Source organism: Portunus trituberculatus, chromosome 38 (genome assembly GCF_017591435.1).
Source record: "Portunus trituberculatus isolate SZX2019 chromosome 38, ASM1759143v1, whole genome shotgun sequence".
NCBI lineage: Eukaryota > Metazoa > Arthropoda > Malacostraca > Decapoda > Portunidae > Portunus > Portunus trituberculatus.
Genome location: NC_059292.1, coordinates 15,127,576 through 15,153,213, shown reverse-complemented (window position 1 = coordinate 15,153,213; position 25,638 = coordinate 15,127,576). Strand labels below are relative to the sequence as shown.

Below are 25,638 nucleotides of genomic sequence, written 5' to 3'. Positions count from 1 at the left end.
TTCCCTCTTCCTCTCCTCTTCCCAGGATTCTCCCGTCTCTGGTTTCCAGACTCAGGCTTCCCAGGTAGAGGGTTCCCAGCCGGGAATGAGCAGTGTTATGCAGAGGCCAGGGCAGGCTGGACCCCAGACTCATATCCAGGATATTGATGGTGGTGTCTGTCATACGGCTCCCATGACTGGCAGCCAGCTTCTTATCCCCTCCTGTGGTTTAATATGTGGTACAGGTAAGGAAATGCCCAGTGCTCCTGATACTTTTGGCAGTGGTTACAGTGGTGGGATTGTTGACAACCATTTGGCTCTCATGCCTAGTGGCCGCCCCACTACTTAGGATACAAAGGTCGGTGTCTGCCATGTAACTCTCACGCCTGGCAGCCAGACTCCTTTCCAGGATGTTGAGGCTGGTGTCTGCCATGCCTGGTGGCCAGTTTATCATACCGGATTAGGCCTAGGTGAGACTATTTCACGTTCTTCGGAGGTGGAGTTTGGCCTCAGCCATGCTGCTAAAATGTCTGGTGGCCTTCTCCCTACCCAGAATATGAGTGTTGGTGTCAGCCACAAGGCTCCCATGCCGGGCGACCAGACTCATATCCCTTGTGTGCCCCTCGGCTCCCATGCCTGGCAGCCATCTTCTTCCTCGCAGTGGTTTGGACCATGTGGGCCAGGCTGCCTTCCACTTATTCAGAAGGCTTTTGTTGAGACTGGCCAACCAGCTCCTGTTCCTGGTGGCAGTGGGGTGAGCCAAGGTCTTTCGGCTCCCATACCAGTTGGCCATCCCTTTTCCGCAGCCAGGACCTGTGAGGATGATGAGGAGGAAGTATCTCCCAGTCAAGGTGTTTCCGTGTTTTTGCACCTCATAGGCCAAGTGAGGGCCTATCTTCATCTGCCTTCACCTGAGGCTCCTTCCTCATCTCAGCTTATGGGTATAGAAAGGGCACAGGGCTCAGCTTTTCCCTGCCAGTCCTCACTTACTCTCAAGCTATCTGTGAGGAAGCCCAATGTAGGTCCCTAAAGGAGCCTAAGCCTTGCTCAGCCAATTTTCAGTTGTTTAGAGAGTGGTATGGCCGGCCCAGATAATTTTATCTGCGTGAGGGGGTCTTGTTGGCTCCTCCAGTTAATGAGGAGATGGGTGATCTATGGCCGGTAGGCAACCCAGTGGTCTCTGTCTCCTCCTGTCTTTTAGCACAAATGAAGAAAGTGTGTGGCTCAATGGCTCTTGGCCACATGGGCTGGTGCTGCTTCTAGCACGGAGCAGGGTGTTTTGGAATTTTTGTCGACGCTGGCTAAGGCTTACAAGGACATTCTTCGTCCTGCGGAGGAGCTATGTTGTAGACTCCTTATGTTATGGAGGCAGGCTGTAGTGGATTCCTTGCCTCATACCTTTTCTGACAGGGAGAAGCACCAACTCCTTTCTTTTCCCTTTACCAACATTCTATTTGATCCAGCTATAGTGGCCAGGTTGCTGGACAATGAACACTTGGCTTCTCAGCAATGCGCACTCTCTTCTGTGGTATGGGGGTTAGGTTAGGTTAGGTTAGAGACAGGGGTTCTCGCAGTGGAGGATTCCAAAGGTTTGGGTAAATCTCATTAGGGAAGCAGTTTGCACTCTTGTGCCTGTGGGCACTTGCCTGCAGCAGCACTGGAGAGAGTGGATAGAGGTTGGGGCAGGAGAGTGGGTAGTGAAGACTCAGCGTTATGGGAATGTTCTCATCTTTTTGTGTCCCTCTCCTTTGTCTACGAGACCCATAGAGTTTGTGAGTTATTCAGAGGGGTTGGATAGTCATGTGACCTTGGACTTAGTAGTGCAGGACATGTTAGGCAAAGGGACCATAGAGCTTGTAGTGGGCAAGCTAGAAGGCTTTTATGCCGGTTGTTCCTCATACCCAAAGTAACAGGGTTGGAGACCTGCGTTTGACATCTTGCCTTTGAACAAGTTTTTAGTGGTCAGCCTGTTCTGGATGGAGACGGTGGCGACAGTTTTGGAGTCCATGAATGTGGGAGATTGGATGGTGTCTCTAGATCTGAGGGACATGTATTTCCAAGTTCCAATCCACTCTTGTTCTTGCAATTACCTGCTTTTTGTTTGGTGAGGCAAGGTTTTTCAGTTCAAAATTCATTGTTTTGGCCTCGCTACTGCCCTGCAGGTCTTCACCAAGGTGATGGCGCCAGTGTCTTCGTGGGCTCATCGACATGATATCTCCCTGCACCGTTGGACAATTGGCTGGTCACAGGGCCCACTCTCCAGGGTGCATAGGCACCATCTGGGCTGTTTTGCGGCTGTGTGCTCTATTGGGTATTCAGATCAATCTGCCCAAATAAGACTGGGTACCCAGCCAAAGGAAGCAGTACCTGGGCATGGTGCTGGAATCAGTGAGGGCTCTGGTTTTTCTGTCACCAGAAAGGGTCAGCTGGTTTCTGTCGGTGGCACAGAGTTTTCTAAAGGTCTCTATGGAAGTTGCTCCTAGGTCATCTGGCTTCCCTGGAGAGACTGGTCCCGGGCAGAAGGGTGCACTCTCAGTTCCTTCAGTGGTGCTTGAAAAAACACTGGAGGGCAGTTTTGGACCCACCCTGGTGGCGGGTTCCTTCCTCACAGTAGTGTGTGGCAGACCTCTCAAGGTGAATGGATATGGGTCACCTTCTCAGGGGAGCTCCCTTTGTGATGGCTCCTCTGGAACAGTCTCTGTTTTCCAACGCGTCTCTTCAGGGTTGGGATGCTCATCTGGGGGACACTCATCTTGGGGGTGTGGTCTCCACAGGAGCAGAGGTTTCACATCAACCACCTGGAGATGGTGGTTGTTTTCCTGGCTCTGCAGTCTTTTCAGCAAGAATTGTTAGGCACGGTGGCACCTCTCATGTCAGACAATTCAACAGTAGTGGCCTATTTACAGAACTCGTGGGGCACTTTGTCTGACTCTCTGTCAGGTCTGGCAGGGGACATTCTCCAGGACAACTCGATCTCTCTTCGCCCTAGGTTTGTGCCGGGACGGTGCAATGCAGTGGCAGACATTCTCAGTCATGAATGAGTGGGATCAGAGTGGACCCTACATCCAGTAGTGTGCAGGCAGGTCTTCTAGGTGCTGGGTGTGCCGAAGGTGGATCTGTTTGCAACTGCCTTAAATCATCAGTTACCTCTGTATGGGAGCTTGGAAAGAGGACCCGTTTACCTCTCCATGGGGGGCGCTTGGATCTGTACGCCTTTCCTCCCTTCTCTCTGATTTGTCAGGTGCTGGTTTGGAGCAGAGGGTCCGCTTGTGTTCATGTGACTCTGATTGCCTCGCAGTAGCATCAGGCAGACTGGTTTGCTCTGCTTTTGAGTCTGCTAGTGGACCATCCTCGAGTGTTGCCTCCATGGGCCTCTCTGCTCCGCCAGCCTCATCGCCACTTCTTTCACAACTCTCCAGGGGCACTTCACCTTCACGCTTGGAGACTCTCCAGCATCTCTTCTGAAAGAGTCTTTTTGTGGAGGGCTTCTAGATTTATGGCCCTTCTGGTCAGACAGTCTTCTGTGGTTGGTGTGAGTTGAGGGATTTTCATCCTCTCTCATCCCTGCCCCTCCCTTTTTTTTTTTTTTATTATTTTTTATTATTTATACCATGTGGGCTTTTCACAGGAATTTATGGGCTAAAGGGGATACTGTTTAGGGTACCTCCTATCTCAAAGCCCACCCACTAGGAAACCGTTGCCCTGAGTGAGGAAGCTCAACCTACACTCGTACTGTGGACAGGATTCGAACCCTCAGACTCCAAAGCATGCATGGTTCCACTGTTCATCTGTGATGGAATTAGCCAACTTTTTTCTATTTTTCCTTGGGGCACAAAGCATTTGTTTTGCCATTATTTAAGGGATATCATTCAGCTTTGGCCCCTATTTTCTGGCAGTCTGGCTTGGATATCTCACAAGGATTTGGATCTGTCAACTCTGTTGTTGGAAGGTTGTGTCGAGTTGATAGATGGAGGAATTGAGTTTTTGAGGCCTTGAAAATTACTAGATTTTCTCCACCCCAATCAGAAATCTTAGAAAGATCGGAAGTCAGGCGTTCTGTGGCATCCCTGCATGATTTGTTGACTTCCTGAAGAGTTGGTTGTCTCTGAAAGAAAGTGGAAAGATTTAAGGTGGTATCATCAGTGTAGAAGTGGATAGGGCAAGAAGTTTGGTTAAGAAGGTCATTAATGAATAATAGAAAGAGAGTGGGTGACAGGACAGAACTCTGAGGAACTCCACTATTAATAGATTTAGAAGAACAGTGGCCGTCTACCACAGCAGCAATAGAACGGTCGGAAAGGAAACTTGAGATAAAGTTGCAGAGAGAAGAATAGAAGCCGTAGAAAGGCACTTTTGAAATCAATGTTTTTTGCCAGACTCTTTCAAAAGCTTTTGATATGTCTAATGCTACAGCAAAAGTTTCACTGAAATCTCTAAAAAGAGGATGACCAAGACACAGTAAGGAAAGCCAGAAGATCACCAGTAGGGCGACCTTGACGGAAGCCATACTGGCGATCAGACAGAAGATTGTGAAGTGACATGTTTGAGAATCTTCATATTCGGGATAGATTAAAAACGTTAGACAAGCAAGAGATTAAAGCTATAGGACGGTAGTTTGAGAGGTTAGAACGATCACCCTTTTTAGGAACAGGCTGAATGTAGGCAAACTTCCAGCAGGAAGGAAAGGTAGAAGTAGATAGACAAAGTTTGAAGAGTTTGGCTAGACAAGGTGCAAGCACGGAAGCACAGTTTTTGAGAACAATAGGAGGGACCCCATCAGGACCATAAGCCTTCCGAGGGTTTAGGTCAGTGAGGGCATGGAAAACATCGTTATGAAGAATTTTAATAATAGACATAAAATAGTCAGAGGGAGGAGGAGAGGGAGGAACAAGCCCAGAATCATCCAAGGTGGAGTTGTGAGCAAAGGTTTGAGAGAAGAGTTCAGCTTTAGAGATAGAAGAGATGGCAGTGGTGCCATCAGGATGAAATAAAGGAGGGAAAGATGAAGAAGTGAAGTTATTGGAGATGTTTTTGGCTAGATGCCAGAAGTCTTGAGGGGAGTTTGAATTTGAAAGATTTTGACATTTTCTATTTATGAATGAGTGTTTGGCAAGTTGAAGAATAGATTTGGCATGATTCCAGGCAGAGATATAAAGTGCGTGAGATTCAGTAGATGGAAGACTCAAGTACCTTTTCTGGGCAGAAAAGTTGAGGGAGGTGTCAAGGCATTTAGGGTCATTATCAAGAGAGGCGTCCAACCTGGGGACATTTTTGGTCCCCTCCCAAGAAAGGCCACAGGGATTAGTTTTAGGGCCATAATTGTTTTTAATATATATTAATGATTTGTGTAATGGAATTAGTAGTGATATTAGTAAATTTGCAGATGACACAAAGAAAGGTAAATTAAATTAATTAGGTCAGATTTGGATGCCATCGCCTTGCAGGCAGATTTAGATATTATGAATGGACAGACAGATGGGAAATGCAATTTAACATTAACAAATACAAAGTATTTGCATAGGTACAGGAAATCCACACAATAGGTACACAATAAACAGTGAGGCCTTGGTAAGTTTAGAATGTGAAAAAGATTCAAGAGTTATAGTTAGCTCCAATCTTGGTCTAAGAAAACAATGATAGGCTAGAAATAAGGCAAATAGGATACTAAGATTAATTTTTAGGAGTGTTTAAAGCTGAAGTTTTAAAGTAATACAGTGGAGATTCATTCCAAATGGCTGTTCAAGTATCAAAAAGTTAGAATATCGATACCTATAAATCAGGTACAGGCAACCCCCGCTTAACGAAGGTTCACACAACAAAATTTCACTGCAACAAAAGTTTCCTTATACTACCATCTGCTCATATAACGAACACCAAACTCGCTTTAACAAAATTTTATATGGGTAATTTTTTTCCAAGTTTGAAAGCCCCACTGTATCACGTAAGCCGACCGGCTTTTGAATACACTAGCGCCTCTCGTGGACAAAACATGCACCACTCACTCCCCTACCCTTCCCTGCTCTTAGTTCGAAACAAAAGCAGTGTCCAGCAGCAGCTCATTTCCCCTCACTCAACATGCCACCAAAACTCCCTGCAACCAGCCCTGCAATGTCGCCTAGTGTTACTAAGAAGACCAGGAAGTCTCTTACTCTCGAAGTGAAGCCGGATATTATTCACAGACATGAGAGAGGCAAGAAAACTAATAGCATTGCTCGCCACCATGGCTTGACTCCATCTACTGTGTCTGCTATTTTCAAGTCAGCAGACTCTATTAAGAAGGCTGGTGAGACCGTATCTTCCTTGCAAGCTAAAAGAACCACCTGAACTACTGTATCACGTAAGCCGACCGGCTTTTGAATACACCAGCGCCTCTCGTGGACAAAACGTGCACCACTCACTCCCCTACCCTTCCCTGCTCTTAGTTCAAAACAAAAGCAGTGTCCAGCTCGTTTCCCCTCACTCAACATGCCACCAAAACTCCCTGCAACCAGCCCTGCAATGTCGCTTAGTGTTACTAAGAAGACCAGGAAGTCTCTTACTCTCGAAGTGAAACTGGATATTATTCACAGACATAAGAGAGGCAAGAAAACTAATAGCATTGCTCGCCACCATGGCTTGACTCCATCTACTGTCTCTGCTATTTTCAAGTCAGCAGACTCTATTAAGAAGGCTGGTGAGACCGTATCTTCCTTGCAAGCTAAAAGAACCACCTGAACTTGTGACTCTGCAATGGATAAAGTGGAAAGCCTTGTGGAAATGTGGTACATAAGTTTTGTATGCAGTACAATGATGCGCCCTTTGTTTACATTCCACAGGTTGCCAGCTTTAGGGAGGCGGTGGAGTAGTGGATAATGTGGTGAGCGTGGGATCGGACAGACGTCCACGCGTAGGTTTGAATCCCACCACATACCACTTTGAAACTATGTCATTTGTCGAGTGGTTTAAAGTTACCTACATGTCACCATGATATCCAGGTTCTAGGTGGTTACACCAAAGATGCGCTTGGGTGGTGATATGGGCCCTGATATGGGTACCACTATAAATAAAATTGCCTGTGCCACTAATGGGTGGAAGCATAACAGCGCTTCCAATGCACTCTTCAAGTGTGCCTACAGGCGCTATAGGCCGTAACATAAAAATAAGCTAGCATCTTTCCGCTCCACTCTCCCTCCCTTCATGAATTTAAGATCAACATTATAGTTACGTACATACATACATTAGTTTGCATTATAATGACTTAGTCTTAAATTAAACTGCTTAAATGTTTAACTTCATAATTTTTACTTTCATTTAACCTTTTACTGTATTATGATGCACTTTTGCTTTGCTCAATGGAAATTCAAGTCAGGGGTCAAACTTGTTATAATTGGTTCGCTTAATTACAATTTGCTCAATGAACCTTTTTTTTTTAGGAATGTAACCTGTTCGTTAAACGGGGTTTGCCTGTATTTCGTTCTAATCTCAGAAAAAACAATTTTATAAAAATTTCCATGTAATTTTTTTTTTTTTTTTTTTATTTTGATTTGTACATACCGTAGGTGAAGACTGGTGATGGATAACTTAGAAGATGAGGGGAGAAGGTTAGGCAATAGGAGGGAGGTTGTCAGAGGACCAGTCACCATTCATGAAAACGTCTTTGTAACTTTTCTCCTGTGGATTCCTGTGAATCCACTAGTGGAGGGGTGTGGCTCACTAATACTTGCATTCTCACCAGATTTCTTATTTTCATAGCTAATAAGTCTCTTTGGTGCAATTATAAGTTTCTAAATGAAAAACTACCGACAGAATGCAAAAGAAGGCTGTTTTTCTCAACACTGTGCCAGGACTAGGGATGTGCACCAGCATCCGGCATACTGTTTTACTGGTATTACCAGTAATACGGGATCAGAATGGGACAGTGGCAGCTGTAAGAAGGGAGAGGACAGAGCTTTTTATACTACCAAATGTGCAGCTGTTTGATTACCAGATATTTTCACCACTAATAAGCCTATGGTGTTAATGTAAGTTTATAAGTGAAAAAACTATAGACAGAATGCACAAGAATGTTATTCTGACGACCATGGTAGCACAACTGGCGGAGGGAGGGGAGGGATAGGCCAGGAAGCTTTTGTTTACAACCCACGTGTGGGCATTCAACTATCCAGTATTTTTCGAGTATTAAATCAAACTTTTGCATTCGAGTATTGAAAAGTTTGACTATTTAGACGTTCGAGTATTGAGTCTGCTGTATTAAAATTATATTTGGTGATTAGACTATATCTACATTATGCAGTACAGTTCTGGTTCAAATATTATAGGAAAGATATAGACCTATTAGAATCAATGCAAAGGAGAATGTCTATAAAGATATTGGGGATGAGGGATATTCTCTATGAAGTGATATTAAAGAAACTAAATTTGCATTCCTTAGAGAGACTTAGGTTAAGAGGGGACCTGATAGAAGTAGTTGAGTAATATAGGGCTCATAACATAGGGAACATGAGCAAAGTTCTTTGGATCAACAGCCAGGATAGAACCAGTAATAATGGGTTTAAGCTTGAGAAATTCAGGTTTTAGTAAAGAAATTGGAAGAACTGGTTCTCTTACAGAGTGGTTGATGAATGGAATGGACTCAATAATTATGTTATTAGTGCTGAGTTAATAAGGAGCTTTGAAAGAAGATTAGACAAATTTATGGGTGGGGTGGATAGATGGAATGAAATAATTTTGCTCATACAGGGACTGCCACGTGTAGGCCTGATAGCTTCTTGTAGCTTTCCTCATTTTCTTATGTTCTTATGTTTTTAGGTAATCCCAAAAAACTCCTAGAATAATTCTATATCACTGCAACAGATGTTACTATAGAAATGACCTTGCTGTTGAATTTGGGTTAAGCAAATATGTTCATCAGATTCTACACCAAACCGGGCAAGTCTGTCTTTGAAACCTTTTCCATCAGTGGATGTGTGCTTAGCATTGAAGAATATAGTTGTGCAAGGTGTTTTTAGTAGTGTATATGCTTCAAATGTGGCAAAACATCATTGAAGGATGACATGAGGTCAGGATGACTTTGCATGAACTGTTAAAAGCATAGGAATTATTTATGGAATTGTGTATGAGGGTCATTGGAAATAAAAACTTTGCTGTCACCATCATTGTGTCATACAGAACAGTGGAGATGGTCCTTATACCTGATTTGGACTTGCATTATATTAATACAAAGTTGATGTTATGGCTTTTGATCATAGGCATACAAGCCAGGAGAGCTGGAGGAGGGGGGGGCTGCAACCCACCCTAAGTTTAGGACACAGATTTTATCGGGCAGGGTAACCAATGTTGCAGGGCTATTCAACTGATGGATCATACACTAAATTTGGTGCTTGGTGTCTTTTCTTTTCATATATGAAATTTTACTTTTCCATTAAAAAACTAAATGTAAAACAAATGTAAAACAGTCCTCTGTTATTCTTAAAAAAACATTTCTTAGTTTTTACTATTTATAAGTAAACACAGTCCTCTGTTATTCTTAAAAAAACATTTCTTAGTTTTTACTATTTATAAGTAAACAAGCAGCTGGTATTGACAGGCTGAGCTGGATGCTCATGTCCATACTGCCTGCAAGTAAGTTATGTAACAGTGGACAAGCTCATAAACTGTACGTGTCTAGGACAGGAGAACAAGTACACACTTTGGATTAGCAGAGTTGCTAAGAGGCAGCCTGTGGCCCGCCCACCAGTTTGCCCAGTGCTTGAGTTGAAGCTGCACAGTTAACATCCAAACTTATTCTTTTTGAAATTGAGTAGTATTTGTTAAGTACTGGGAGGAGGAACCGATTGGTAATCAGTCATGCTTGAATTTCACTTCTTATTCATATTGAGAGTGATTCATCTGCCATTTTTCTTCTTAACCCCTTTAACACGATGGTACAAATTTTGCATCATTGGGACGCTTGTGACATGTCTGATGATGTGCATCATGGCTGCTTTCTGCTAAGACGGTGTGTGTTCTTTTCCCGGACACTGCATGAGATCCCTCAGAATGTAGGTTGTATATAACACAACGGCATACTCAACTTTCATCATTATTACAAAGGTATATGACTCTCTCATATCAGTATAAGCACTGATGCGCCACACTGGAAATAATTATTTTGTTTTTATTATTTTTATGGTACCAATAGATTAGTTTACCTTAAAGATTAATGTTTGTCTTGTTTGTCATCTTCAGAAAATGGCCTTGAGAAGCCAGACTATAATTTTTTTTCTCAAAAAATTTGCATGGGTGATTTTCTTATTGTACGTATCAGTTATGAAAAATTACTTACCATCATCATTTCCAGAGTGAGAGAGAGAGAGAGAGAGAGAGAGAGAGCTGCCTCATGAGTCAGGTATCTCCCCATCCCCACCCAGCCTGGATATGGCTCTAGGAGCTGTTTTTTATTGTCCAGAGGGAAGAGATTAACCTCTTCACTCCGGGCAACAAAAAACGGCTCCTGGAGCCATATTCGGGATTGGTTGATGTGGGGAGATACCTGACTCAGAGGTAGCTCTCTCTCTCTCTCTCTCTCTCTCTCTCTCTCTCTCTCTCTCTCTGATACAAAAATAAAGATGATCAGTGGTTTTCAAAATAGGTACATATATTAAGAAATAAAGCCATGCAAATTCTAGACAAAAAAAAAATTATAGTTTGCCTTCCTAAGGCCATTTTCTGAAGATGACAAACAAGAGAAAATTTTAATTTTTTATGGTAAACTAATCTATTGGTACTATAAAAAAAAGAAAAAAAGACAAATAAAGCAGAATTATTTTCAGCATAATGCATCAGTACTTCTCTTGGTATAATTGAATCATACACCTTCGTAATAATGATGAAAATCAAGTATGCCATAATTTCAAATACGACCTACATTCTGAAAGATCTCATACAGCATCTAGGAAATAAAACACACTATCTTAGCAGAAAGTAGCCATGACGCAATATGCACGTCATCAGATGTGTCACAAGCGCCTGATTACACAAAATATACGTCATTGTGTTGATGGGGTTGGGTTAAAGACTGTTACTATTATTCCTCTCTCCAATCAACGGGCCAAATTAGAATATGGAGCAGTAGTTTGGTCTCCACATACGAAAAGGATATAATGAAACTAGAAAGGATACAAAGAATGGATACGAAGATGGTACCCAAACTGAAAGACTTAAGCTATGAAGGGATACTTGAAGAATTTGTATTACCAACTCTACAAAAAAGAATAGAGAAAGATTAGATCCAATAACAATGTTCAAATTTGTAAACAAAATGGAAAGGATAGAATGAGAGGATCTGGTTGTACAAATGGAGGGAGAGAGATGTACAAGGGCATACAAAAAGAAATTGAAGGGTCAATGCTTAGGAGACATAAAAAAGTACAGCTTTCTACATTGAACTGCTGAATTCTGGAATAGTTTAAAAGAGGAAGTGATTTTGGCTAATAATGTGCACATATTTAAAGAGAAACTAGACAAATTTGGGTATGGAGACAGTACACAATGAGCTTTAGCTTGGACCCTGTACAATACAACTAGGTAAATACACACACACACACACGAAAAGTGTGGACTCATTTTTTTTTTTTTTTTTTTTTCATGAATACAGTGTTAAATAATAATGAGTGAGAAAGATATTCCATCTAAATGCAGGTATGTGACAAGGGAAAGAATGAAAGCTGATGATGACAATGTTGGTGAGGGAGATAGAGAATTTGAAGGCTTTGATACGGCTCAAACTTCACTATTTGATAGAGTCTTGACTATCGAACGTAAATTAGATAAATTGATAAAGGAGAGTATGGGAATGAAAGAGAATGAAGAACAGGATAAAGAGCTCCAGAAATTGAAAGAAAGGATAAAAAGAGTGGAAGAAAACGAAACTAGGCTAAGAACCGAAAATGAAGAATTAAAAGTCCAAATAGCGAACTACAAGAAATTGATGGAAGAAGGACTCGGTAAAGCCGAGAAAGAAAAAGAGAAGCTAAAAGATCTAGTTAACAAAGAAGAAGAAAGAGTACAAGACGTGATTAAAAAAGAAGTACAAGCATGGAGAATCCAAGATAAGAAAGACAAGGAATCATTTCAAGAAGTATTTCAAGAACAGTTAAAAGAAAGAGATGAAAATATGACAAGCAAAATGATAGGAGTCCTCAAGAAAAAAGAAAATTTAGTAAGAGAAATTGCGGAAAAAAAAGTGTAATTATTTTTGGACTGAAAGAAAAAATGTTAAATATAGACCAAGAAGGAAAAAGACGAAATGAAATCAGTAAAAGACCTACTAAAACATCTGAATGACGAGGATAGACAGAACTTAGAAGAGGAAGTAGAAGAAATCCATAGAATGGGACCATATCAAGAAGGAACAGTGAGACCAATTAAGATATTACTAAAATCACAAGCAGCAGCAGAAGAAGTACTATATAGAAAAACAAAACTCAGAGAAACAGAAGGTTGCAAAGATATATATATATATATATATATATATATATATATATATATATATATATATATATATATATATATATATATATATAAAGAAAAATAGAAACGAGGAGGAAAGGAAGAGACACAATGAACTGGTGGCAGAAGCAAGAGAAAAAATAATGAAAGGTCAGAGGAGGAGAAGAAGGCATTTTTGGAGAATTATAGGAGACAGGATAAGGAAATGGTATATAAAAGAGAAAGAAGAGAAAAAAATGGAGCAAGTTTAACTAAAAATGATAAGAACAAGAGATTAAAAATGATGTATACAAACATAGATGGGATTTTATCTAGTAAATTAGAATTAAGAGATTACATAAAGAAAGAAGAACCAGATATTGTATGCCTGGTGGAAACAAAGTTAAATGAGGCAATAAAATAGACATAGATAAAAGGTATAATATATGGAGGAGAGACAGAGTGGGTAAAGGAGGAGGAGGAGTCATGATGATGTTAAGGAAGGAGATAGTGGTAAATCAAGTGGAGTTTGGGAAGGAAAATCAGAAATACTGTATGTTAAGATGCATATTAATAAAAAGGAGTTAACAATCATTGGAACATATGTGCCACCAAAACAAACTCATGGACTAACCAAGAATATAGAGACATGATAGATGACACAATAAGGAGTCTTACAAGAATCATTAAGGAAAGGAGAAAAGTGATATTGGTAGGAGATTTCAACTGTAAGGAGGTAGACTGGGAAAATTATGAAAGTGGTATGGGGAAGATGCCTGGGAGATAGATTCCTGAACCTAATGATAGATAATTTGATGGTCCAAAGAGTAAAGGAAAACACAAGATTCAGAGGAAACGATGAGCCGGCAAGATTAGACCTAGTTTTTACAAGGGATATACCAATTAACGATGATATAAGATACAAGTGCCCATTGGGAAAGAGTGACCATGTAATATTAGAAATGGATATAGAAGAAGGAAAGGAAGATAGAGATGAATCATACAAAGGAGACCGATTAAATTACAGAAAGGCTGATATTGAGAATCTCAAGAACTATTTTAAAACGTAAACTGGGAGGAGATGGAAAACTCATTAACGGTTCAAGAGAAATATAACTTATTTTTGGAAATATACAAAACTGGGGTCAGGAATATGTTCCCAAATATAGACCTAAAGAAGAAGGAAAGAAAGATTGGTTTAATGCAAGATGTGCTAGGGCAAAGGAGAAATGAGATGGAGCATGGAAAAGGTGGAGAAGAAACAGAAATCCAGAAAATAAGGAAAACTTCAAAACAGCAAGAAATGAATATGCTAAGGTGAGAAAGGAAGAAGAAAGAACTATGAAAAGGACATTGTCGAAAAATGTAAGGAACAACCAAAATTGTTCTACAGATTCATAAATGGAAAAATAAGACAAAAAGAAACAATAGAAAGGTTAAAAGGAGAAAACGGAATGGTGGAAGACCCAAAAGTATGGCAGAACTGTTAAATAGTAAATTTCATGAGGTCTTTACTAAGGAATCCAAATTTGAAAGACCACAGGGTAATAGAGAGACTGTCTATATGAAAGAGATTAAAGTAACCAAGCTTGAAATAAAAAGTTGATGACGGAATTGGATGAGGAAAAGGCAATGGGACCGGATGAAGTCTCAGGCAGAATACTGAAAGAATGTAGGGAAGAACTAGCAAGTCCAATATACAACATCATAAAATGCTCAATAGAAAATGGAACAGTGCCAGTGGAGTGGAAAAGAGCTGAGGTGGTTCCCATATATAAGAGCGGAAGGAAGGAAGAACCTTTAAATTACAGACCGGTATCACTAACTAGTGTAATATGCAAGATGTGTGAAAAAGTAATAAAGAAGCAATGGATTGAGTTTCTTGAAGACAACAAAATATTATCAAATAGCCAATTTGGTTTTAGAAAAGGTCGGTCATGTGTGACAAATTTATTGAGTTTCTACTCTAGAATAGTTGATAAAGTACAAGAGAGAGAGGATGGGTTGACTGTATTTATTTAGATCTAAAAAAGGCTTTTGATAAAGTGCCACATGAAAGATTACTATGGAAGTTAGAGGAGAAGGGTGGCTTAAAAGGAAGCACATTGAGATGGATGAAGAATTACTTAAGGGGGAGAGAAATAAGGACGATAGTTAAAGATATGAAGTCCAAGTGGAGAACAGTAGACAGCGGAGTGCCACAGGGGTCAGTATTGGCACCAATACTTTTTCTCGTATATATAAATGACATGCCAGAGGGAGTGAACAGCTACATAAATCTGTTTGCGGACGATGCGAAACTGTGCAGAGTCATTAAACAAAAGAGGATTGTGAAATACTACAGGAAGACTTAAACAAGATCTGGAAATGGAGCAAAAAATGGGAGATGGAATTCAATGTGGACAAAAGCCATGTCATGGAAATGGGAAAAAGTGAAAGACGACCAGTGGGAATCTATAAGATGGGAGATGGAGTAGAACTAGAAAAAGTAAAAAAGGAAAAGGACTTGGGAGTGACAATGGAAGAAAATAATCAACCGGTAAGCCATATTGATAGAATTTTCAGAGAGACATATAATTTGCTAAGGAATATTGGAGTAGCATTTCACTATATGGACAAGGAAATGATGAAGAAATTGATAAGTACTAAAATAAGACCTAGATTGGAATATGCAGGAGTTGTGTGGACTCCCATAAAAGAAACACATAAGAAAATTAGAGACTACAAAAATGGCTACAAGAATGGTTCCAGAATTTAAAGGGATGACATATGAGGAGAGACTAAAGGCAATGGATCTACCAACCTTGGAGCAGAGAAGAGAGGGGGATCTGATACAAGTTTATAAATTGATTAACGGAATGGATGAAGTGGATAATAAGAAACTGATCCAGAGAGAAGAATATGACTTTAGAAGCACAAGATTGCATAGTAAGAAACTAAGGAAGGGATGATGTCTGAGAGATGTTAAAAATTTAGTTTCCATAAAGATGTGTTGAGACTTGGAACAGTTTGAGTGAAGAAGTGGTGTCAGCAAAGAGTGTACATAGTTTTAAAGAAAAATTGGATAAGTGTAGATATGGAGACGGGACCACACGAGCATAAAGCCCAGGCCCTGTAAAACTACAACTAGGTAAATACACACACACACACATCCGGTAGCTCAGTGGTAGAGCGCTGGCTTCACAAGCCAGAGGACCAGGGTTCGATTCCCCGGCCGGGTGGAGATATTTGGGTGTGTCTCCTTTCACGTGTAGCCCCTGTTCACCTAGCAGTGAGTAGGTATGGGATGTAAATCGAGGAGTTGTGACCTTGCTGTCCTGGTGTGTGGTGTGTGCCTGGTCTCAAGCTTATCCGAAGAACGGAAATAATGAGCTCTGAGCTCGTTCCGTAGGGTAACGTCTGGCTGTCTCGTCAGAGACTGCAGTAGATCATACAGTGAGACACACACACACACACACACACACACACACACACACACACACACACACACACACACACACACACACACACACACACACACACACACACACACACACACTATAATAAGACCCAGATTGGAATGTGCAGGAGTAGTGTGGACCCCTCATAAAAATAAACACAAGGAAGTTGGAGAGACTACAAAAAATGGCTATAAGAATGGTTCTAGAATTTGAAGAGATGACATATGAGGAGAGACTAAAGGCTATGGATCTACCAACCCTGGAACAAAGAAGGGAGAGAGGAGATCTGATACAAGTTTATAAATTGATCAATGGAATAGACCAAGTGGATAATGAGAAACTGATCCTGAGAGAAGAATATGACATTCGAAGCACAAGATCGCATAGTAAAAAGCTGAGAAAAGGAAGATGTCGGAGAGATGTTAAAAAATATAGTTTCCCGCAAGGATGTATTGAGACGTGGAACAGTTTAAATGAAGAAGTAGTGTCTGCAACGAGTGTGCATACTTTTAAAGTAAGATTGGATAAGTGTAGATATGGAGATGGGGCCACACGAACATAAAGCCCAGGCCCTGTAAAACTACAACTAGGTAAAATACACACACACACACACACACACACACACACTTAGAGAGACATATAATTTGCTAAGGAATATTGGAGTAGCATTTCACTACATGGACAAAGAAATGATAAAGAAAATGATAAGTACTATAATAAGACCCAGATTGGAATATGTAGGAGTAGTGTGGACCCCTAATAAAAAGAAACACATAAGGAAGTTGGAGAGACTACAAAAAATGGCTACAAAAATGGTTCCAGAATTTGAAGGGATGACATATGAGGAGAGACTAAAGGCTATGGATCTACCAACCCTGGAACAAAGAAGGGAGAGAGGAGATCTGATACAAGTTTATAAATTGATCAATGGAATGGACCAAGTGGATAATGAGAAACTGATCCTGAGAGAAGAATATGACATTCGAAGCACAAGATCGCATAGTAAAAAGCTGAGAAAAGGAAGATGTCTGAGAGATGTTAAAAAATATAGTTTCCCACAAGGATGTATTGAGACGTGGAACAGTTTAAATGATGAAGTAGTGTCTGCAACGAGTGTGCATACTTTTGGATAAGTGTAGATATGGAGACGGGGCCACACGAACATAAAGCCCAGGCCCTGTAAAACTACAACTAGGTAAATACACACACACACACACAGACAAATATATGTAATTGCTTGGATTTTGTAGGCAAAATATATTTTAGACATAGAGAATTCTGCCCACCCAGTTGAGAAGGGTCCCATATGCCTATGCTTCTGACCTTATAAACAGAAAGAGCAGTAGGGTTGCAAGAGCATAATTGTAAGATTAAACGAGTACTTACCAAGTATGAAGTTTGATCGTAATTTCACGAACATTTAACTGCGTCACTGAGGTATTAAACGAGATGTCCGCCACGTCAACAATCGCCAGTCTTTTTAGAGAGGTTTGAGGAAGCAGCCAATTACCCCCACCAAATTTTAATTAATGTAAATTCCATGAAATATGAAGCTCCAAGAGAGGGTAGGGAAAAAAGGGGAGGGCGTTTAATACCTCAGTGACGCAGTTAAATGTTCGTGAAATTACGATCAAACTTCATACTTGGTAAGTACTCGTTTAATCTTACAATTTCACGTCACAATATTTAACTGACGTCACCGAGGCATTCAACGAGAGCTTTAGAGTGATTCCTCAAACCTTCAGGCAGTGGTAGTAACACATATTCAACAAAGAACAATAGGTAGGTGGAAAAAGGAAAGGTTCAATTTACTAACATATACACTCTATTTTTCCCCATAACATCCAACACCAAAAAACTCTTAAGTTTTGAAACAAGGTTTAATTATTTAACACGGAAGCATCAACATGGAAACATGGAAATTATTAACATGCAAAACTTTAACATAGAAACAGTAACACAGAAAAAACATCAACAGATGGAAAAAAAAAAAAAAAAAAAAAAAAAGTTAACAATCTCTGGAGAGCACTGCCTCCACAAATTGTGTAGATACCCCTAAGGGTTTCCTATAATATTTTGCAAAGGTCGAGTCGCTGGACCAACCCACTGTGGAGACAACAGTGGAGAGCGGCAATGTGACAGCAGCCTTACTGGATGTGGCCGATCTGGTAGAATGAGGAGAAAAGATGTTAAGGTCAAGACCGGCAGCACGCATAAGATCTTTGGTCCATCGCCGTAGGGTATCGCGTGAGGCAGCAGCAAAAGGGGTTCTGGTGGTTATAAAGAACTTTGTAATATTTCCCCTAGTAACCGATGTACGGTCAAGATAACAAAGTATCGTAGTGTAAACACATAACAACTTATTAGGTCCATAAGCATCAAAGGCTACTTCAGATAAATGATCACCTGGTCTTGAGGTCTTGAGAAGGTCGCCTATTATAAAAGAGACCCTGGAAGGATGAATTGACATATTTCTGATATCAAAGACATGTAAAGCCTGACCACGTTGGCCCGATACCAACAACATCAACATAGTCAACTTCCTGGACAACTGAATTACTGACAAATCATCATTGGGCCCTAAATTCTCAATGTGGGTCAAAACCAAAGCAGGATCCCAGGTGATGCGGGAGCGTGAAAGAGATGGGCGTAACTGAAAAACTGCCCTCATGAACCGACAGACCAAGGGATGCCTACCTGCAGGAACGCCATCAATGGAAGCTATAGCTGAGATGGACGAGCGAATAGTATTCATGGAGCTATAGCCCCGTCCCACCCCTCTATTGAATTCATTCAAGAGGTAATCTAGAAAAAAACCTACAGGTGGGTGAAACGGATCAGTTTCCCTACGGAGACAAAAACGCACCCATCTTTCAATATACGCCCCATATTGTAATTTTGTGCTTTGTCTCCACGAGTGAAGCAAAAACTGGGTAACGTCTCGTGAAAGGCCTTTGTTTTGAAAGGATCGCCTGATAATATCATTGCAGCTAGAACCAACTTGCGAGCTTGTGGATGAGTACGAACCGGGTCCTGTGGCAGCAGTAGAGGGTTGGCAGGAAGGAGCAAAGGCGAGGCTGCCAGTAACTGAAGGGCCTTGGGGAACCACACCTGGGTTGGCCATAGAGGTAGAATAGTCAGAATTGTCGCCCTGTCTTCCTGAATCTTGTGCAGGACCCTGCCAATTATGCTGAAGGGCGGAAAAGCATATGAATTGGTATTGCTCCAGTTAATGGTAAAGGCATTAATGTAGGTGGCATAAGGATCAGGCTTCCAGGATACATATGAGGCTACCTGAGCATTAATACGAGGCAAATAAATCCAAATCCGAGTATAAAAATTCTACATAAAGTCCTGAATAAATTAGGTGCCAGCATCCATTCAGTATCTATGTTTTTAATCCTGGACTCCTTATCTGCCAGTACATTGTGAGCACCCTCAACATGTTCAGCTGATAAAGTAATATTTTTGGATTGTGCCCACATAAAAATTCTCTCCGTAATTTTATTGAGGTTAGGCTTTGTACTACCACACCTATTGATACAAGCAACAGCTGAAGTATTATCTGATCGCACTCTGATGTGTGTATGCCTACAATCATCGCAAAGAGATTTTAAACCCAAGAGAACAGCTTTCATCTCTAAATAATTAATGTGTGTAAGTTCTTCCTGAGCCCAATGACCCCCAGTCTTGGAAAGTCCAAACACAGCTCCCCAACCAGTCAAGGAAGCATCAGTATATAACTCTAACTGAGGGGGTTTAGGGCGCAGGGAGTTGTACTGAGAATCAATGTTATGAACCCACCAATGGATAAGTTTTCTAGCATGACAATCAAGGAGGACAGGACCAGTGTAATCTCCATGGTTATGAACTAGTTCCTCATTACGAAATATCTCTAGGTATTTATACCTGAGAGGGGCCAAGTGCACAGCAGGGGTAGAGGCCACCGCCAAGCCAATGAAAGATGCAAGGTCACGTAATGTAATGTCATGCTTTAGCAAAAATTCGCCCTGCTGTTTTATTCGATCTCTCCTTCGAGTGGGGAGAGTAGCGGTCATAGAGACAGAGTTCAACACTATCCCAAGGAATTCTATCTCCTGAGTTGGGGTCAAGACAGACTTACGCAGATTAATAGTAAGTCCCAAGGAATCTAATAGATGCAAAGCATAGCAAACAGTCTTCTGCAATTCGACTGCAGAAGAGGCAATAAAAATGCAGTCATCAATGTAACAGGAAACTGCAATCCCTAATTTTTTGAGGTGAGACAAAACTGGTTTTAGTAATTTTGTGAAAATTCTAGGGGCAGAGGTTAGACCCTGAGGAAGACATGTAAACTGGAAAGGCTGACCATTCCACATGAATCTGAGCCATCTCCTATCACATGGTGTCACTGGTACAGAGAAATAGGCATCTTTAAAGTCTATAGTCACAAAGAAGCATTGTGGATGGACTAAATTAATTACATCAAAAATAGACTCCATTTTAAAGTGGACATGGGTGATATGTTCATTTAAAACACTGAGGTTCAGAATAACTCTGGCAGTACCGTCAGCCTTGATGACAGGAAACACATTTGAAAAGAAGCCTTGATGGTTAGTGTCGAGACATTTTTCTACAATTTTATGTTTAAGGAAACAATGTAGGGCACTATCTAAGGCACGGAGTATCAGCCACAGATAAGGTTAAAGGTCTAGGGAGTGCCCTCTGCACCGGCAAACTTTCAAAAGTCAGGACAGATCCCTGCACCACATCATGAATCCATTGATCACTCGATAATAATTTCCATTGACTAGAAAACATATTAATCTTTCCACCAACAAAGTTATCAGGAGTGTTTTGTAGGGAAACAGGTTCACTCACCTCAGGCGGTCTTAATGGGAGGCATGGTGTGGGCGCATCCCCCTCCCTTGGGATGCCATTTTCCCTAAAAAAGGCCTCGAATTCCTTGAGTCTCCCCTCTGCTGATAGTAAGGCCTCCTGTTGTAAGGTCGCCTAATTTGTGTGAACCTCCTGGGTCCGGTTGTCCTATAAGGGCGGTTGGGATACCTTCCAAGTCTCTTAGTTTTATGAATTTCATCACATTTTTTAGTGACGTCAAAAGGAAACAAAGTATCTCTACCGACTTCACATTCCCATCGACATAATTCTGCCAAGGCCGAGTCATTTACGTGAAGTCGAGCAACTTCCTTCCGCAATTGATTCATGTAATTGACAGCAGAAGCCAATAGTCTGATGCTATTGTTCAAGCCATCCAGGTAATGGCCAATAGTCTTCCCTGATCTTTCACCAATATCACTAACACATTGAGCAATGGGCACAATTGCCTTAGATATCAAGGAATTAGTGTGAAAAAGTCTGGTGTCTATGAGCTTCCCGCCAGAACTCATGGCTTTAGTGAGGGCTGAGTTGGTAGAGGGAACAGTTAAGTTTGGTACATTGCTGGGAAGTTTGATTTTATTGCAAGTAATTTTTACGCCCTCAGTTGATGGACGCCGTCTCAAACTTGCATTAAGTATGATGGCAAGGCGTTCAGACAACGGTTCACCTTTTTCCTCCTCTCCATGAAAATGGCTGGACAGTTCCTCTAGGGCTCTAAGGAATTCCGAATTATCTTCCTCGTCAACGACAGGATTAGTTGTGGCCATATTATCCAAATCATCCAAAGGGTCGGAGCCCCCATCCATAAACAGATCAGGAATCTCCCCGTCCTCATCGGATGAGGAAAGCGCATGAGCACCACTAAAACCAGAAAAACTTTCCTGATTCGTACTAGCTCCGGCACTTTTATCTAATTTTTCCATGACACTATTTAACAAGGTAGTGAACCGAGAGAGAGGATCACTGATAAACGCAGAAGTGCTTGGCGAGGCATTGTTTACTTCCTGTAACAACTCGTTGCGTCCCGCCCCCGACAGGGGAGGTGGGTGTGGGGGCACACACACCGGCTGTGAATCACTTCCGACCTCCCGAAGATCTTTCATTTTCTTTGAATGGTCACCAAGATGTTCCCTATCAGATCTCCCCCGTTTCTTATCAGAAGAAGAAGGCGAGCGCCGCTGCGAGTCGGAGGACATAACGGTGTCAGCCAAGATCCCTGTAAAGGGATATAGTTGCGTCATTTTGTGATCCTTAACTAGTGGTCACCAGCAATTACCATAAATATTAATGCAATATCTTACCAGGTAAATAAAGGTGGTGAACTGGTAACTGTTCAAACAGCAGTCTACTCCGTAGAAGTAGCTGAAAGCCGGGAAAAACACAAAGCAATTCCGTGGAATGCCTCGGCTTAATCTATATAAGTCTTCAGTCTACTCCGTAGTAGTAGCTGGATAATAACCACACCACCGCAACAAGTCTCTGTAAAGTAGTAAGGCTGGAGCGGAGCGTGTTGACTGGACGAAGGTGGACAGCGAACTGGCGATTGTTGACGTGGCGGACATCTCGTTGAATGCCTCGGTGACGTCAGTTAAATATTGTGACGTGAAATCCAAATTTTGAAACTTACTAATATCCCCATTTTACCATCTCAAATATGCATTCTTTCAGTTGAGCACAGAGTATGTGACTAGACCATGTTCTTCCAACCAGATCAACAAATGAAACAGAGGGAAGGAAGAAATATTCTTACATCTTATTTACTTTTACAGTCCAAATCAAAGTCAGCTGAAGGAAGAGAGAGACGTCCGCCACCAGAATCCTTTACATCGTTCAACAAACCAGGAGAATCTTCCATCAGGCCTACCAATCCTCCACCTCCCACAAACTATTACTACCATCCAGCCTTCCCAGCATCAGCCAGCAGTAGCCAGCCCTCCCCAATTGGCCACACACCACCTCCAATGTCTCGAACCTCCCCCAGACCAGAGTTAGCATCCTTGAAAACAATGGAGTCTCTTCAGGGAAGAGAGTCTCCCTTGTTAAAAATGCAAGCTGTTGATGCCAATTCAAATCCAATACAGGAGCACAATACTGAGAGGCTAGAAGTGAGTATATATATTACAGTCTATTTTTTGGAATTTCCTAAAGATTAAACATGACAAAAAACACTCTTCTGGGTCATTTCTCTCTCTCTCTCTCTCTCTCTCTCTCTCTCTCTCTCTCTCTCTCTCTCTCTCTCTCTCTCTCTCTCTCTCTCTCTCTCTCTCTCTCTCTCTCTCTCCTCTCTCTCCCTCCTCCCCTCCCCTCCCCTCTCCTCTCGAAGATAAGTTACATGTGTCCCGCCTTGTAACATTCGTGAAAACACACACACACACACACACACACACACACACACACACACACACACACACACACACACACACACACACACACACACACACACACACAAAAACAAATTTTCATTTTCTAATCTCTCTCTCTCTCTCTCTCTCTCTCTCTCTCTCTCTCTCTCTCTCTCTCTCTCTCTCTCTCTCTCTCTCTCTCTCTCTCTCTCTCTCTCTCTCTCTCTCTCTCAGCCAGGGACCAAACCTCTGACAGGACACTCAAAGTACTGGACTTATTACCAGTTAAGCCATAAGTGATCATCAAGGCTAAAGTAGATGTTGGTCAGCATTAACTGTCCTGCATAGGTGATGCAAATAAAAGATCTTGTATTCATAGTTACAGTTTCATTGATGACATAATTGGTATTTGATGTTCTTTCCATTACAGGGAGTTTCACCATGTTGCAATTTATGTGGTTCAGTATTTGATGAGTGGCAGCACAAACCCAAAATTCTCAGCTGTGGCCATACGTTTTGTTGTAACTGCTTACTATGTTTAGCTCAAGATGTAGAAGTAAAATGTCCCTCTGGGTGTCCCTATACAACAGCACTCACCGATGCTGGCATATCCGGTAAGTCCTAATTATATATGTGGTAGAGCTTTATGAATTGTTTCCTATTTTTTGTTTATTGAAAATATTGAAGCCTCATTGAGGATGACTTGATTTTTATAGCCATCAGGTATATTATTTCATGTAATGGTATGAATTTATTAACTTATATTGAATTGCTGGTAATATTAAGTTTTACCAGTCATTACTTAAACTCAAGCTCAGAAAAAGCAAATTTTCATTTCATTGGGATTCCATTTTATGTATATTTAACATTTTGTGGAATCTTGGTTACTGAATGCTTCTAACAAATTAGTTCTTAAAAAAATGTTAAACTCAAATACTGATTACTTTGGTTGTGCAACCATAATTTTGTTCCCTGACAAAGTTGCTTGATTTAAAATGCTAAAAGACAGCAAAAGCTGCAGTTTATTATTAATTTGTAGTATCTATAAATATTTCCTTTGTTTTTTTATGAGTGATACCATATTCTGTCTTGACTCCTCCCAACATCCATCTCCAATCATGTAAATGAGCTACGCTCTACTGTACCATTGATACCCTTGATCAAGAATGAGGAAGTCTCTTTGGCATAACTTATATCACAGTTTCCCTCCCTATGGTACTTCCCTTGTCCTCTATATCCCCCCATTCTCCTGATACCATACCCATCCATCAGGGAGCGAAAAATGTATTAGAGGATACAGTTCCCACCCCTTCCTGGTTCATTACTTGCTCTCTTACTCTTCATTTCATTCCTCTTCCATACTCTCTCTCTCTCTCTCTCTCTCTCTCTCTCTCTCTCTCTCTCTCTCTCTCTCTCTCTCTCTCTCTCTCTCTCTCTCTCTCTCTCTCTCTCTCTCTCTCTCTCTCTCTCTCTCTCTCAGGCATGACTTTAGAATTAGTGAGTATAAAGGACATTTCATGAATTATGCTCCCAAAGGATAATATTTTGAAAAGTACTAAAACTTAGAATAAAAATCATTGCAGTGATTTTTTTTCTTTTTATGCAAGACGGAAATTTGGTCCAAGGCAAAAAAAAAAAAAAATACTGAATTGCCAGTTCCCTTAAGAATCATAAAACTTATCCAAAAGTCAGGGACAAATGTCTTGAATTCTCCTTCTTAAAAGAAGTCAAGTTGTAGGAAGATGGAAATACAGAAGCAGGCAGGGAGTTCCAGAGTTTACCAAAGAAAGGTATGAATGATTGAGTACTGGATAACTCTTGTATTAGAGAGTTGGACAAAATAAGGATGAGAGGAAGAAGAAAGCCTTGTGTAGTGAGGCCACAGGAGGAGGGGAGGCATGCAATTAGCAAGATCAGCAGAGAAGTTACACTGCTGGTCAGAGCGGAAGGTGCAGTACCTGTGACATCCTGTGACACAGAAAATATGTTTTAATTAGGGTATTTACCTAAACTAGTAATTGGTAGGGTGCTCTCGTGTCTTCTTGACCTTTTGAGTCTCTTAGGAAGTGAATCACCCAGGTGGTGGAGATAAAGAGCGTCAATATTGTATCATATGCCCTGAATAGCAGCTTGGAGGCATGGGAGGGAGGAGATATCTCTCTCCTTTAACTTCAGTTTTATGTACGCCCAGAGATTTTTTATAGGGTTCAGGTCTGGTGAATTTGCGGGCCAAGGTTTTGAAAGGCTGACATTGCAGAAATCAAACCAGTCAACAATTAACTTTACCATATGGCATGGTGCACCATCTTGCATGAAGGTATCAGCATTGCACTTTTCCATACATTCATCTAACTCATCTAGAATTAGCTCAAAGTAGTTATTTTGGTTCATACGAACATTCTTAGGCAAAAACACAAATTTTTCAAGACCATAGTAAGAAAAACAACCCCACACCATCAAAGAATCTGAGTTTTAATGTGTGTGTTGTGTAGTGTGGATCGTGACGGTTACTACCGGGTCTGCAGTACACACGGTTTTTCTGGTTGTCTGTA

At 41.2% G+C, this 25,638-nt stretch overlaps 1 protein-coding gene across 1 annotated transcript in view; it reads left to right on the top strand.

Annotated features, from left to right (window-relative positions):
- The window catches only part of LOC123515170, a 105,701-nt gene that overhangs the window by 32,725 nt on the left and 47,338 nt on the right, over positions 1-25,638 (top strand). Inside the window, exons 5-6 of the mRNA XM_045273670.1 lie at positions 22,514-22,849; positions 23,517-23,700. Of these exons, the coding sequence (XP_045129605.1) occupies positions 22,514-22,849; positions 23,517-23,700 (520 nt within the window). The remainder of the gene's footprint in view (positions 1-22,513; positions 22,850-23,516; positions 23,701-25,638) is intronic.